At 45.5% G+C, this 15,022-nt stretch overlaps 1 protein-coding gene and 1 pseudogene across 1 annotated transcript; both read right to left on the minus strand.

The window, feature by feature from the left end:
* Positions 1 to 665: 665 nt before the first annotated feature.
* LOC106804372 lies at positions 666 to 3,968 on the minus strand (annotated as a pseudogene).
* An 8,928-nt stretch (positions 3,969 to 12,896) lies between these two features.
* LOC101764756 (probable glutathione S-transferase GSTF1) lies at positions 12,897 to 14,248 on the minus strand. Its single transcript, XM_004968702.2, has 3 exons — positions 13,887 to 14,248; positions 13,670 to 13,718; positions 12,897 to 13,594 (listed from the first exon to the last, which is right to left on the minus strand). Exons 1-3 carry the CDS (start codon positions 14,220 to 14,222, stop codon positions 13,125 to 13,127), a joined length of 855 nt encoding a protein of 284 aa, XP_004968759.1. The 5' UTR covers positions 14,223 to 14,248; the 3' UTR covers positions 12,897 to 13,124.
* Positions 14,249 to 15,022: the final 774 nt, after the last annotated feature.

Below are 15,022 nucleotides of genomic sequence, written 5' to 3' on the forward strand. Positions count from 1 at the left end.
GGACAAAAAGGGTGCCCCCGCCAGCTTGTGGCTCCCCCCCCCCCCCCCCCCATGTTTATCCCCGTTAGTAATGGCACCCGAGACAGGAGGGCCTTTTGTCCTGGGTCCAGTCACCAACCGGGATAAAAGGGTACGTCGGGGCGGGAGACGAAAAGTACCCTTTTATCCCGGTTGCCGTTTGCAACCGGGATAAAAGGGGGGCCTTTTGTCCCGGTTGCTGTTAGCACCCGAGACAAAAGGTCTTTTTTCCTAGTTTTCTTCTCCCGCCTGTTTTTTGGAAATGGATTTTATTTTATCTTTTCACTGCATTTCAGGATGAAAAACAAAACCTTCACAGATTTTGTACATGCAAAAATATATTTAATTAACGAGTAAATTGACAATAAGTATGAATTAATCATTAATTCTATACCAGTTCATTTAGCCTCTAAAATATTTATTTTACTACATTGCTGTGATCAAGAAATTATTCAATTAAATAATTTCAATGCGTAGAAAAATCCATGTTTGTTTGTGGTTAACATTGTTCATGTTTATCTATAAAATCTTCACCTAACAAATTTAAGAACACATGTAATCATACATAGGGTAAATTACAAATTGTATCAATTAATACACAAAGGTCATGTACATTTAACGCATTACAATACAACGTTGTAAAATTTCTTCTTCACGAAAGTTCCTTGATCATGATCGCGGCGTAAGTACGGAGCCTCTTCTTTGGATAGCAGGATGCTTGGATCAACTTCAACGGCGAATGGAGGCATGCCATCAAACTGATCATAATCATCTGATTGGTCTGTTTTATCCTCGACTCCCACGATTTTTCTTTTACCTGGAAGAACTATGTGGCACTTTGGCTCCCATGTCTCTTCTGGATTCCTTTTGGGTTTGCTGCACATGTCCTTCACATAGAACACCTGATGCACATCATTGGCAAGTACGAATGGGTCATCACTGTATCCAGTCTTGCTCAGATCTACTATTGTCATTCCGTACTGATCTTTGGTGACGGCAGTTAGCTTCACCCAATTGCAAAGAAATAGAGGGATGTACAGCGGTCCGTATTCGAGTTCCCATATCTCCTGTATGAAACCATAATACGACTCCTTGCTATTATTTCTGTCCATGGCATCTATGCGGACACCACTATTCTAGTTCGTGCTTTTCTGGTCCTGGGCTCTCGTGTAAAATGTGTAACCATTTATCTCATAGCCTTGGAATTTGACGATTGTGCTAGCAGGTCCCCTAGCTAACCAGACAAGCTGTGGGTGAATCTCAGAGTTACCCATAAGTTGTTGGCGCAACCAGGAGGGAAAAGTTTCCATGTGATGACGGGTAAGCCAAGCATCGGATTTGGTCGGGTTTTGGAAGCTACCATCTGCCTGTGCTGCTCGATATACGGAGACACAAAGGATGACTGTTGTAGAATAGTGTAGTGTGCCTTGTCGAACAAATCAGTATCATTACTCAAATTTGATTTTTCCTTCCAAGGGTGCCCATTCCTCGGAGCCTCCCCTCGTGGCGTAAAGTTGGAACCCCAATCGAGTCAATTGAATCAATAAAATCAACACAAAACTCGATCACCTCCTCTGTTCCATATCCCTTGGCGATGCTTCCTTCTGGACGGGCACGATTAAGAACATAGTTTTTTAGGACTGCCATGAACCTCTCGAAAGGCCACATATTGTGCAGGTATACAGGTCCGAGAATACCAATCTCTTTTACTAGGTGAACTAGTAAGTGCGTCATAATATTGAAGAAGGATGGTGGAAATAACAACTCAAAACTGACAAGACATTGCACCACATCGTTCTGTAGCTTTGATAGCTTGGATGGATCGGTTGCCTTCTGCGAAATCGCATTGAGAAACGCGCATAGCTTTACGAGCGGCAACCGAACATTTTCTGGTAGAACACCCCTCAGTGCAACCGGAAGCAACTGGGTCATCAACATGTGGCAGTCATGAGCCTTGAGATTTGTAAACTTCTTTTCTTTCATATTTATTATTCCCTTTATATTCGAGAAGTACCCAGACGGGACCTTCATACTATTCAAGCATTCAAACATGCTATCCTTCTCTTCCTTGCTGAGAGTGTAACTGGCAGGACGTAAGTAGTGCTGTCCATTATCTCTCTTTTCTGGATGTAGGTCATCTCGTTGCCCCATGGCTTTCAGGTCCTGTCGTGCTTCCAATGTATCTTTTGAGGTTCCATAAACACCCATGAAGCCTAGCACGTTCACGCAAAGATTTTTCGTCAGGTGCATCACATCTATTGCGTTGCGAACCTCTAGGATTTCCCAATAAGGTAGCTCCCAAAATATTGACTTTTTCTTCCACATGGGTGCATGTCCGTTATCGTCGTTTGGAACAGGTTGGCTACCAAGTCCCTTTCCAAAGACTACATTTACATCCTTCATCATCTCGAACACACGCTTTCCATTACGGTGTGCAGGTTTTTTACGATGGTCTGGCGCCCCTTTGAAATGCATCCCGCTCTTTCTCAGCTGGTGGTGAGCAGGGAGAAATCGACGATGACCCATATAGACGACCTTCTTACAGTGCTTCAAGTACATGCTGTCTGTGTCGTCTAAACAGTGGGTGCATGCCCGATATCCCTTATTTGTCTGTCCTGAAAGGTTACTCAATGCAGGCTAATCGTTGATGGTTACGAACAACAGTGCTCGTAGATTAAAGATCTCTTGTCTATCCTCATCCCACACACGTACACCTTCTTCCTTCCAGAGCTGTAAAAGGTCATCAACCAACGGCCTTAGGTACACGTCAATGTCGTTGCCGGGTTGTTTTGGGCCTTGGATAAGCGCCGGCATCATAATGAACTTCCGCTTCATGCACAGCCAAGGAGGAAGGTTGAACATACAAAGGGTCACAGGCCAAGTACTATGGCCACTACTCAACTCACCGAATGGATTGAATCCATCAGTGCTTAAACAAACCTTATGTTCCTTGCTTCACTTTCAAAGTCTAGGAATGTTCTATCAATTGATCTCCACTGCGCCCCATCTGCGGGGTGTCTCAGCATCTCATCTTCCTTACGGTCTTCTTTGTGCCATCGCATCAACTTAGCATTCGCCTTGTTCCTAAACAAGCGCTTCAAGCGTGGTATTATAGGGAAATACCACATCACCTTCGCGGGAACTCTCTTCTTGGGAGACTGCCCCTCGACATCACCAGGATCATCTCGCCTGATCTTATACCGTAGGGCTTCGCAGACGGGACAAGCATCCAATTTCTCGTATTCATCACCACGATAGAGGATACAGTCATTAGGGCATGCGTGTATCTTCTGAATATCCAATCCGAGAGGGCAAATAATCTGTTTAGCTTCATATGTTGTGGACGGTAATTCATTATTCTCGGGGAGAATCTTCTTGACAATGTTCAACATCCCCTAAAATGCTTTATCGGACACACCATTTTTTGCCTTCCATTGCACAAATTCTAGTGTCGTACCTAGTTTTTTATGACCCTGCTGGCAACCTGGGTACAACAATTTTTGGTGATAATCTATCATGCGCTGCAACTTTGCTGCTTCCTTCTCAGTTTCGCAATCTCTGTATGCATCTCGTATCACCTGACCAAGGTCATCAGTAGGGTCATTTTCTGCAAACTCATCTTCATCAGCCTCGCCCATTGTAGTACCTGCAAAAGTTTGGCCTGCAACCCAGTCCGGAATGGTGTCATCTTCCTCCTCCTCCTCGCCATCTTCCATTACAACCCCTAGTTCACCGTGCTTCGTCCAAACCAAATAGTTAGTCATGAAACCGTATTTAAACAAGTGGCTGTGAATAGTCCCCCAGGAATCCTTTGAATACTCCTTCCTGTTATTGCATTGGAAGCATGGACAACATACGAACCCATTCTCTGGCTTGTTCGCTTTTGCCTCTTCGAGAAAATAATGCAAGCCATCAATAAACGCCTTGCTCCGCCTGTCTGCATTATACATCCATTGCCGGTCCATTTGCATCGTATTACGCATGAAAATGGATTACACTTGACAATGGATTACGCGTGAAAATCGATTAAAGATCCAAACAACATGGTACAATACAACAACATGAAGATCCAAATACACATATTTAAATTAAAGTCCCAAACAACATGATACAATACAACAAGCCATCCACTGGTTATTATCAAGGAGGACTTTAAGCATTCTTGGACGGTGAAGACGAAGGTTCCGCTGACCCAACCTCATCCTTAGGTTTATTTGTGTCGCCTGAAACGGTAGTACTAAGTGGACGTGAAACACCCGGGACTGAGGGTGGAGCATAACGACCACCAAAAGGAGGTTCCTGACCCGCGGCAACAGCTTCTTCATGACGTTGCTGCAAATAACGAAGCATTGCTTTTTCCAGCGTGCTCTTTTTCTTCGGCTTATGCTGAGGGCCAACTATGATTGGAACCTTGCCATAATAGGAACCACGATCGCCCCCACCATCGCCACTTCCTCCAGTAGCAGAAGCCATCTATGTAAAAAAATTATTATCTTAACACTGCATAAGTTGTTGAACTTGAAGACCGTGATCATCTCGCGAGGATGTCCTCAACTGGGCGGCACCGCACTTCATCATGAAAGAGGTTAGATGCTACAGAAAAGGGGACACGGTCATGATGTCCGTATCCACTCTTTCTCGTAGAATCGAACCTCCTTCTTGACATACGTTGCTGCTCGGCGGAGAACATCCTCGCAGAAATGAACACGGTATGCAAGTTCAACAAGTGTGGATTTGAAAAACCATATTGAATTTGATAAGATAAACCGTCTAGACAAGGTAGCATCATTTTTAAACCACTGCAATAATGCATACTATATATGACACATCAATCTCCCTCACATTCTAGCTCAAAATACCTCTCCATTTTTCTACTTCATCATCACATTCTAGCAAATAATCTTTCCATCTCCAAAGCATAAATCAAAGCATAACACAAGAATGAAGTAGCAAACCTTCGCAACACTTGTGTTGGCCGAGTGAAATTCCCACGAAAATGAGGGAAAAAACTTCGGGCAGCACCTCCCTTACTTGCTTCGGCACCACCGAAGAGTAGGTGAAGCTCAGCTCTCTCTGTCAATGTGCTGGACTGGCTCGGGCTGGAGGAGGAAGAAAGTCCTCTGTCTTGGCCGTATTTAATGGGGATGAGTTTTTATCCCGGTTAAAAACTCCAACCGAGACAAAAAGGAACACCTTTTGTCCCGGTTGAATAGTTAGTCCCGATTGATGCCTCCAACCGGGATAAAAGGTGAACCCTTTTATCCCGGTTGGATGCCGCCGCCGACAGCCCCCCACTAGCCGTTGCAACCGGGACTAAAGGGGGGCCTTTAGTCCCGGTTGCAATTACCAACCGGGAGTAAATCTCCCCTCCATTTTTGCCTACCGTGGCGCACCCCCTTTTGTCCCGGGTCAACTTTAAACCGGGACAAAAGGGGGCGGATCGAAAGTCAATTCTCTACTAGTGCTGCATCCCCACGAAGCCTCAGGCGAAAGACACAGGAGTGGTGTTGTTGCAGTAACTGGAGACATGTTGGTGGGTGTGGTCGATTCTGTTTCAATGTCAGAAGAACGAGACTCCTTTCTGGTGTCTGCGGATGCCTTGTAAATTGGAATTTGTAATAAGTCTTTTAGATGTCCTAGCTGTTACTTTTAGTGAACCTTGTGTTTCTGGAGGTTTCCCAATCTGCATCAGTGGGGTTTAGCGTGGGAGGTAGCTTTTAGTTCTTTTCTTCTGGATAGTGAACCTGTCACTAGTAGTAAGTAGTTTAAGTCCTTTAAACTCTCGGTAATTTCATTACTTTTGAGTAAAATGAAATTCGGGCATAGCTCCTATTGCAAAAAATTAGAAGCATGTATATTGCATAATTCTCGTCTCTCCGTACATTCAGAGATCACGGGACATCCACACCTGCCATTCAGAGAACCGGAAACTGAACCGATCCCTCTGCCACTAGTGACCATTTATCAATTGTGATCTCTCTAGTTCACCCGGGCTGTTCCGGACAAGCGACGACCTAAATAGTAATATAATATGTTGCTCCATGCAGCAATGCCCATAGAGGTTGCAATATGCTTAAGTAGTTAAGTTTCACTCACAGAAAAGATTAGAGATCCCATGATTAAGAAAGGAAACAATATCCTCTCTCTCCCTATTTTTAAGTCCCTCTTATGTTATTTTATGGACTTCAGTAAAAGTAGCTTGACATCCTTGATGCCCGAAGCGAAGGAGAGAGAGGGGGCTCCTATCTGGTTTGTGGAAGCCAGATAGAAGCCATGGCTTAGAGCCCAATAAGACCCAACACTGACTCATCTTTGCCATGTCCATCCTTTTCCTCCTAACCGTCCTCTGCCCCCACCCCCTCGTCTTTTGCCCAGGCCGGCGGCTACCTCGCCACTACGCCGCTCACCTACCACTGGGCTTAGACCCCACCCTTCCTAACCCAGCTTTCTTCTTGCCTCTGCTACTAGCCACAGGTCAATGGAGATTCGGCCTCGGCCGGCCGGCAGTGCTCCCACGCCGCTTCACCTCCACCGCCGGCCGAACCACCCCCATCGCCAGACCACCGCCGCCGCCAACATCCTCCTCCTCTAGGGCTGTCGTCCATTGGATCTTCTCGAACCCTAAAACCCTAACCCTAAGCTCTGCCAACCTTGACCACCACTGTGGACAGTGGCAACCTTACCGCCCCCCTCCCCTACCTCCCAATCCTCCAGCCACGCCGGCACACGTGTGAGGCTGAGTGGCGGATCGGAGGCGCAGTGAGGGAGAAGGAGATCACACGCCCCTGGGCCACACGATCACAAACAATGAAGCAATATACTTCCGGGCTTCCGGAAGCTATATAGTTTCTCTGAGGAGAGAGAGCAGGGATAATGATGGTCCATGGCCCTGGGATACGTTACTGGAATGATGATTCCATCATCGAACGTATTCTAATTGGCCCAACATATTTCTCCCGCTCCTCATGACTCTAGGTGTATAAATATTTATTTTGTGAGTTCCTACTGTGCTTTATTTTTTGTTTCAGATGTATAAATCTTTATTTCATGAGTTTGTATAGTTTATTTGAAGTGTACAAATATTGATCATGTGAGTTCGTATAACTGTATAATTTGTTTTTAGCAATACAAATCTTTGTTTTAAATTCGTACGAGTAGCCTATCAACCCCTTCTTCTCCACGGGTTAGATATTTTATAAGACATAATTGCAAAAAATTATGGATAAATATGGAACATGTAGCTAATAAAAATTGCTTATTTATTGGTGCGCTTTCTCATTTGTTCATGTCCTAACACAGAGCTCATATAGCCTTTTTCTTATCATTATCTAGTTGTATTATACTTTATTACCCATTACTCTTTATATTTTCCATTCCTGTTCATTTTTTTCATTTTACATCACACCTATATAGTATTTGATAAGTGTTTAGTTGATACATTAACTTGACCTAAATGTTTGACATGAAAATAGATATACTCATATTCTCAACATATATGCATATTTCAACAATTTGAAGTAAAAATCTGAGAATTGATAACAAATATTTGGACCTCTGAACGGTCTCAAATGAAAATTTTATAAACTACAAAGTTTTAAGGCTTCTCGAGCTCTCAATTTCGAAATAAAGTTTGTCTTCACCAGACTTTATTTGAAACATTTATGAATTTATTTCTCGGGAACTATTTTTAGGGGTAGTCCCCTTAAGCAACTACCCATGAGCCTCAATTTCTAGGAAAGGTCCGCTTAAGAAACTACCACACTGAAAATACCCCTATATCTGCAGTTTGGCGACCGTCTTTGGAATGTGTCCATGGTCCTCTCATTCTAGGGGTAGGCCGAGGCGTCTGTGCTGGGTGTCTCTAAAAATCGTTTTTATAATGATAATGCCTTCACACTGGGCCTGTTTGGCAGAGATCCACGCAGCTCCAGATCCAAAAAAACAACTTTGGATGTGTCCTGTTTCTGAATATACAGTAGTACAAGTTAATTGGATAACATTCAACGAGTTCTATGTGTCCACGGTTTATCTACCAATCCATCCATGATCATCATTCAATTCCACAAAATGCCCTTTTCGGCTTATAAGCCTCCTCCAACAATTAAGGAGGTGCTTGATCCTAGAGCTAAAGTTAGTCCGTGTCACATCGAATATTCGGAGGCTAATTAGGAGGACTAAATGTGATTTAATTATAAAACTAATTACACAGATAGAGGCTAAACGGCGAGATGAATCTATTAAGCCTAATTAATCTATTATTAGCAAATGGTTACTGTAGCAGCATATTGTCAAATCATGGACTAATTAGGCTTAATAGATTTGTCTCGCCGTTTAGCCTCCATCTATGTAATGGATTTTATAAATAGTTTATGTTTAATATTCCTAATTAGTATCTAAATATTTGATGTGATAGGAACTAAAGTTTAGCCGAGGACCAAACACCCCCTAAGTCACTTGCGGAGAGATAACTCCACCGTTATCCTCGTTCGGCTAGCTGGAGCTGTTGGGTGCTGCAGCTGCTGCGGCAGCCGCAGCAGAAGCCAGCTGCAAAGCAGCCAGCCGAGCGAGCTAGCTTTTGACACAATCTTCCATGAAACGATAGGGTCCACGTATTCACATCCTCATCTTTCACCGTAGCAAAAACCACACCAATAAAAAAAGAAAAGGAAAGCAGGGGCGGCACCCCAACGGGCCTCCGTGACGCTGATGGAGCGCGAGGACAAGCGACGCCGGGAGGGCCCAAGCAGTTGGCCTGAGCTCGTGCAGATCCGGCTGCCTGCTAACTCCATCTGCACTGCCTGCGGCGAGCTCGGCCATGGATCCTGCTGGGGAGCTCGGCCATGGATCCTGCTGGGGAGCTCGGCCATGGATGCGGCTGTGGCGAGCTCGACCATGGATGCGGTACTGTGCACCTCATCAATTCGTCGGTGCGAGCTTGATTCGGGCGACGCAAGCTCGGCTTCCCTTTCCTTTCCTCCAGCAGTGCAAGCTCAACCTCCTCTCCTCCAGTGGCGACGGGATTCCATCGTCGGCGTGCGTGCGACCGGCGGCGGGCGAGCAGGGACGCGTGTTCTTCGGCTTCGGCTTCTTCGAGGAAAAGAATCGCGTTGTGGGACCGGCTATTTCTCGGGGCACGCGATATGAGCGTTCAGGTTTTCCGGTCTTCTCTCTCCCACGTCGACATAAATCCTACGTTAGCATCCTTTGAGCTAGCCGACCGAGCACCGTTGGAGGAGGTGTTAGGGGTGTTTGGATTTTTCCGGACTAAAATTAATGAGCACCGTTGGAGGAGGTGTTAGGGGGTGTTTGGATCTTTTTCGCATTAAAATTCATATCACATCCAATATTAGCTAATTAAAATATTAGCTAATTAAAAGTACTAAACATGAGCTAATTATAAAACTAATTACACAGATGGAGGCTAATTCCTGAAGCACATGTTTATTGTGGTACCACATTGTCAAATCATGGATTAATTAGGTTTAATAGATTCGTCTCGCAAATTAGCCTCCATTTATGCAATTGGTTTTGTAATTAGTTTATTTAATACTTCTAATTAGTATCTAAATATTCGATATGATAGGAATTTTAGGAGCTCGAAGGATGAATAAACAGAAGTAACAATCTCATGTCTCCGTCGACGGTGGCCCAGATGAGCGTGCATAGTCTTGCCACTTGTGTGCTGGATTGCTGGCTGGAACGCGCTAAAAAACGAAGCACGTATATACTCCACGGCACGCTTCCTACGTCCCATTCGGCGCTGAATTCCTTTTCTGCTGGATGTGGGCACGGACACAAGCACAGCGACAAGATAAACAAAACAAGCCTGCCAACACTAATAATGCACAGCGACAACAACGATTTTAATATATTATCTCCGTATAGTATTGAGACATTATTATTCTATATTCTCTCTATCCTAAATAATAACTTTTGCTATGCACTATATATATACACTGTGTACCTAGAAATACTAAAACGACCTATAATTTGAAATAGAGGGAATATCAATTTCGCTTGGCCGCATGTAACATGGCAACGTGCATTGTGGTCCTTCTGAATTCTGTAATAATCTCATTTGATACGGCAGCAGAAACACCAACATTACTATATTACAAGACCAAATGGTTTGTACAGCCATGGATCCTGCTGGGGAGCTCGGCCATGGACGCGGCTGTGGCGAGCTCAACCATGGATGCGGTACTGTGCACCCTCATCAATTCGTCGGTGCGAGCTTGATTCCGGCGACGCAAGCTCGACTTCCCTTTAATTTCCTTTCCTCCAGCAGCGCAAGCTCAACCTCCCTCTCCTTCAGTGGCGACGGGATCGATCCCATCGTCAGCGTGCGTGCGACCGGCGGCGGGCGAGCAGCAGGGACGCGTGTTCTTCGGCTTCTTCGAGGAAAAGAAGTGGCGGGAACAGGTGCTCGCGTTGTGGGACCGGTTATTTCTCGGGGCACGCGATATGAGCTTAGCTCTTTGTTTCAGCGCTAGCGTTCAGATTTTCCGGTCTTCTCTCTCCCACGTCGACATAAATCCTACATCAGCAACCTTTGAGCTAGCTGACCGAGCACCGTTGGAGGAGGCCTTAGGATGAATAAACAGAAGTAACAATCTCATGTCTTCGTCGACGGTGGCCCAGATGAGCATGCATCGTCTTGCCACTTGCGTGCTGGATTGCTGGCTGGAACGACGAGGTATAGATGGTAGTGGGCTAGTGGCCTTGTGGGCAGCGGCTGCAGCCGCGCAACACCTGGCTGGTGATGGCATTTGCCAGGTTTGGTCTTCTTGCGTTAGCTCGCAAACGCGCTAAAAAACCAAGCACGTATATACTTCACGACACGCTTCCTACGTCCCATTCGGCGTTGAATTCCTTTTCTGCTGGCTGTGGGCACGGACACCAAGCACAGCGACAAGTTAAACAAAACAAGTCAACACCAACACTAATGATGCACAGCGACAACAACGATTTTAATATGTTATCTCCATATAGCAACACCAATGATGCACAGCAACAACAACGATTTTAAGTTATCTCCGTATAGCGTTGAGACATTATTATTATATACTCTCAACAGCCCAAATTGTAGTTCGTTTTAGCACATAAATATACACTATGTACTAAAAAATACCAAAATGACCTACAATTTAGAACAGAGGGAGTATCAATTTCGCTTGGCCGCATGTACCATGTAATGTGGCAACGTGCATTGTGGTCCTTCTACTAGTAGAGAAAGGAATTTCGATCTAGAGACATATGTCTCAGTCATTTTTGGACTCAGGACTAAAGGATATGTGGAAACTACGTTTGTAAGCACATGTACCATTTCATGAGGGACAAGGTGATATCGGACCATATAATTGTACGTAAAATAAACCTATTAATAATTAATCATTTTCTAGCTCCTTATATTTAATTGTTGGTGTAACATTCACATATTTCCAAACTACATATGATGTATATTAGAGAAGAACTCTTGGAGAATGAGAGGCTTTTGGCAATCCAAGAAGCTCTCATAGGATTTCTGGTGGATGAGGTGATAAACCCAATGAAGAATTTTATTACGATGGACATTCAATAGCCGAACCGAGCAACACCATGATGGGAGGATCCTAAGAATTACGAGGATAAATTATTATATATATAAGCCCTGTTTGGCACGGCTCCACTCCTAAACTCCAGCAACTCTATCAAAAAATTCAGCCAAACACCCCAACTCCAAAACTCCATGGAGTTGCCAACTCCATGGAGCTGTAGTGCAAATGGAGGTGGAGTTTTGGAGCACCTCTTTTGCTGCTCCAGAAACCTCTCTTTCGAACCTTCTCGTGGAGTTGGTGGGTAATTACCCACCAATGCCACTGGTTACACAAAAAAACGTTTCATTCTATTCTCCCTTCTATTCTCCCGAGCCCCACTCGCCGCTAGAGCCCTGCCCGTCGCTCGCCGCCGCCCGTCGCCCGTCGCCGCCCACCGCCGCCCGTCGCCGCGCCCGTCGCCCGTCGCCCGTCGCCCGTCACCGCCCGCCGCCGCCCGCCGCCGCGCCCGTCGTCACGCCCGTCGCCCGCCGCCGCCCGTCGCTCGTCGCCGCCCACCGCCGCCCGTCGCCACCCACCCCGCCGCCTGTCGTCGCCCGTCGCCACCCACCGCCCCGTCGCTACCCACCCCGCCGCCCGTGGAGGGTCTCCCGTGTGCGGCACAGTGCAGTGGAAAAAGGGGAAGAAGAAGATGGGGTAGAGAGGATGACAAGTGGGGCCTTAATTGGGGGGCAACAATGGCAATCCACACTGAAATCGATCTTTTTTGGAGCTGAGAGCACCCATCTAGCCAAACACCTCATTTTTGTTGCTCCATGTGGAGTTCTGGAGTGGAGCAGCTCCACCCGGAGTTGGAGCCATGCCAAACAGGGCCATAGTAATTGATAAATACTAGTTTGTACTAAGAATTGTATATATATATAGTAGTTAAAATTAATATTATGTATATACTATCATGAAATATATATACGACATGCATACAATACGAGCGTATACGTATAAGTAGTGTAAGCTAAGGATGTATATGTATAGGTGTATATATATATATATAAGTGAAGTAACAATTAGCATTAATATGGAAAAGAATTTAGGGTAAAAAGAAAAAAGATCTTTAGTCTCGGTTGGTATTTGTCCTGGTTGGTAATACCAACCGGGACTAAAGGGGCCACATGCATGTGCATGCATGGCGCCAATCAGGATTAAAGGAGGTCTTTAGTCCCAGGTGAATGACTCGGGACTAAAGAGGGGACCTTTAGTCCCGAATAGTTAATCCTGGTTGGATATTCGAGAGATACGACTCTCTCCAATCAGAACTACTGCTCGGTTTTCAACCGGTGTTCTGTATTCTGTAATAATCTCATTTGATACGGCGGCAGAAACACCAACATTGCTATATTACAAGACCAAATGGTTTGTACAGTAGTAGGACAGTAATAAAAAAGCAAATACGCACAGCACACAGTCCTGCAATAATGCAGCCACAACATTATTGGAAAGGATATGAACGAAGCGAGCACGCTACATTACTACATATCCAAATCATGTCCCATGTCGTCGGCTTGAGCGATCATGTCATGGCTTGATCTCCATATGGGTGCTGATCTTCTTCAGCGACGGCCTCGCCATAACTCTCGCCCACCACGCCTTGATGTGCGGGTACGAGTCGAAGAGCGACGCGTGCGGCGTCGCCGTCATGATGTGGAAGGTGAACGGGAAGTGGTTGAGGTCCGCGAAGCTGAAGAAGTTCCCGGCGAGGTACTTGCTCTTCGTCCTGGACAGATGCGCCTCGTAGACGTCGAGTACCTTCCTGAGCTTCTCCAGGCTCTCGCCAACGATCTTCTGGTCCGGCACCGTGCCGAGCCTGGCCGGGTACACGACGCACTCGTAGAAGATGGGCGCCATGGCCGGGAAGTAGTGGTGCGCCTCCACCTCCGTCCACGCGTCCACCATCGCCGCCTCCTCCGGGTTGCCTTCTCGCAGGAGGTCGTCTTGGGCTGACTTGGCGTATTTGCGGAGTACATACTTTGAGATAGCTCGGGACTCTAGAAATTCATCAACGAGTTAGGCACATACGCAGCAGCTAGCGTTGTGAATTTGGATTGTTACTGTAAGCGTACCGAAGAGCATGATGTCCCCATCCTGAAACGCTGGGATTTGGCCGAACGGCTGCAAGTAAACATCAGGCATGCATGTACCGAGCACATCGATCAGTTTCTACTGATACGAGTCAAAAGATTGATGACGATCGATGAAATTAATCCATGAAAAAAGGACGATGGAGCATGTACAGATGCAATAATGAAGTGATAGGATCCAAGGTTGCCAATTACGTACGTTTCTTGCGAGGTGCTTGAGGCCCTTGTGCTCCCTGGCCATGTAGTCGACCTCGACGACCTCGTACTCGACGCCCACCTCCTCCAGGCACGCCATCACCCGCGCGGCGTTGGCGAACACCGCCGACCCGAACACCTTCACCGGCGCCATGCTTTGATTTGCTTGCGAGGAGAGGCCGCACCGGTGAAGGCCAGCAGCGCGCGTGCTAGATCTGCACAGCTTGTCGCGGTTGCTTAAAGCCTGTGCACAGATGATGGTGCCTGGGGTCTTGTCATATGTCAATGGACCAGGAAGGAGGCCATGACAGCAGATGGCCCGGACTACCGGAAGGTCCATGAACCATGGTGACTTGATGAGTGTGACAGTGCTAGCGTGGTAAACGGATCGGTGTTCGGTTACTTAGTTCTTATCCTATCAAATTTTTTTATACTAACTAGTAAAACTAATTACACAGATGGAGACTAATACACGAGATGAATCTATTAAACCTAATTAATTCAATGTTAGTACATATTTACTGTAACGTCAAATCATGAACTAATTAAACTTAATAGATTTGTCTCGCGAATTAGCCTCCATCCGTGCAATTAATTTTATAATTAGTCTATATTTAATATTCTTAATTAGTATTTAAATATTCGATGTGATATGGATTAAACTTTAGTCCGTGAAGAAACGAAACGGGCCCTAGCCAGGCCAAGCTAAGCAGTCCCTGTCAGAATTGATTTGGCGATTGATTCGACGGCAGAATCAAGCCCTACCTATCCATGAGCCCAAGTCGCCGCTCGTCGACCACTAGATTTTGTGAGCATTGGCCGCAAGCCATAACGAAATTTAGTCGGTTTGGCTACCAGATATTAGTTGCCCAGTTGCTGATAGCATCTTCTGCGCGTGGAGCATAAAAAAATACTTGGTGTGCATACGAAAGATGATAACCTAAAATAATGATAAAATGCAAATTTGTTATCTAACTATACTAAAAGTAGCATTGCATCGATGCATCGAACCAAAAAAAAATAATCTAAAATCAAATTGATCGCATCCAATATTAAATTGAAATAGTTTTTATCATAATGGTCATTCGAACACTATATAATTTTTTCTTAGGAATTCATTGACTTTTGGACGTTAATATA

This window comes from Setaria italica, chromosome V, assembly GCF_000263155.2.
Source record: "Setaria italica strain Yugu1 chromosome V, Setaria_italica_v2.0, whole genome shotgun sequence".
NCBI classification, from domain to species: domain Eukaryota; kingdom Viridiplantae; phylum Streptophyta; class Magnoliopsida; order Poales; family Poaceae; genus Setaria; species Setaria italica.

Coding starts and splice junctions, on each gene's coding strand:
- LOC101764756 (XM_004968702.2), bottom strand. CDS start 14,222: ATGGACCTTCCGGTAGTCCGGGCCATCTGCTGTCATGGCCTCCTTCCT. Junction 13,719..13,886: donor TCAAGCACCTCGCAAGAAAC/GTACGTAATTGG, acceptor GTTTACTTGCAG/CCGTTCGGCCAAATCCCAGC. Junction 13,595..13,669: donor TGGGGACATCATGCTCTTCG/GTACGCTTACAG, acceptor ATGAATTTCTAG/AGTCCCGAGCTATCTCAAAG.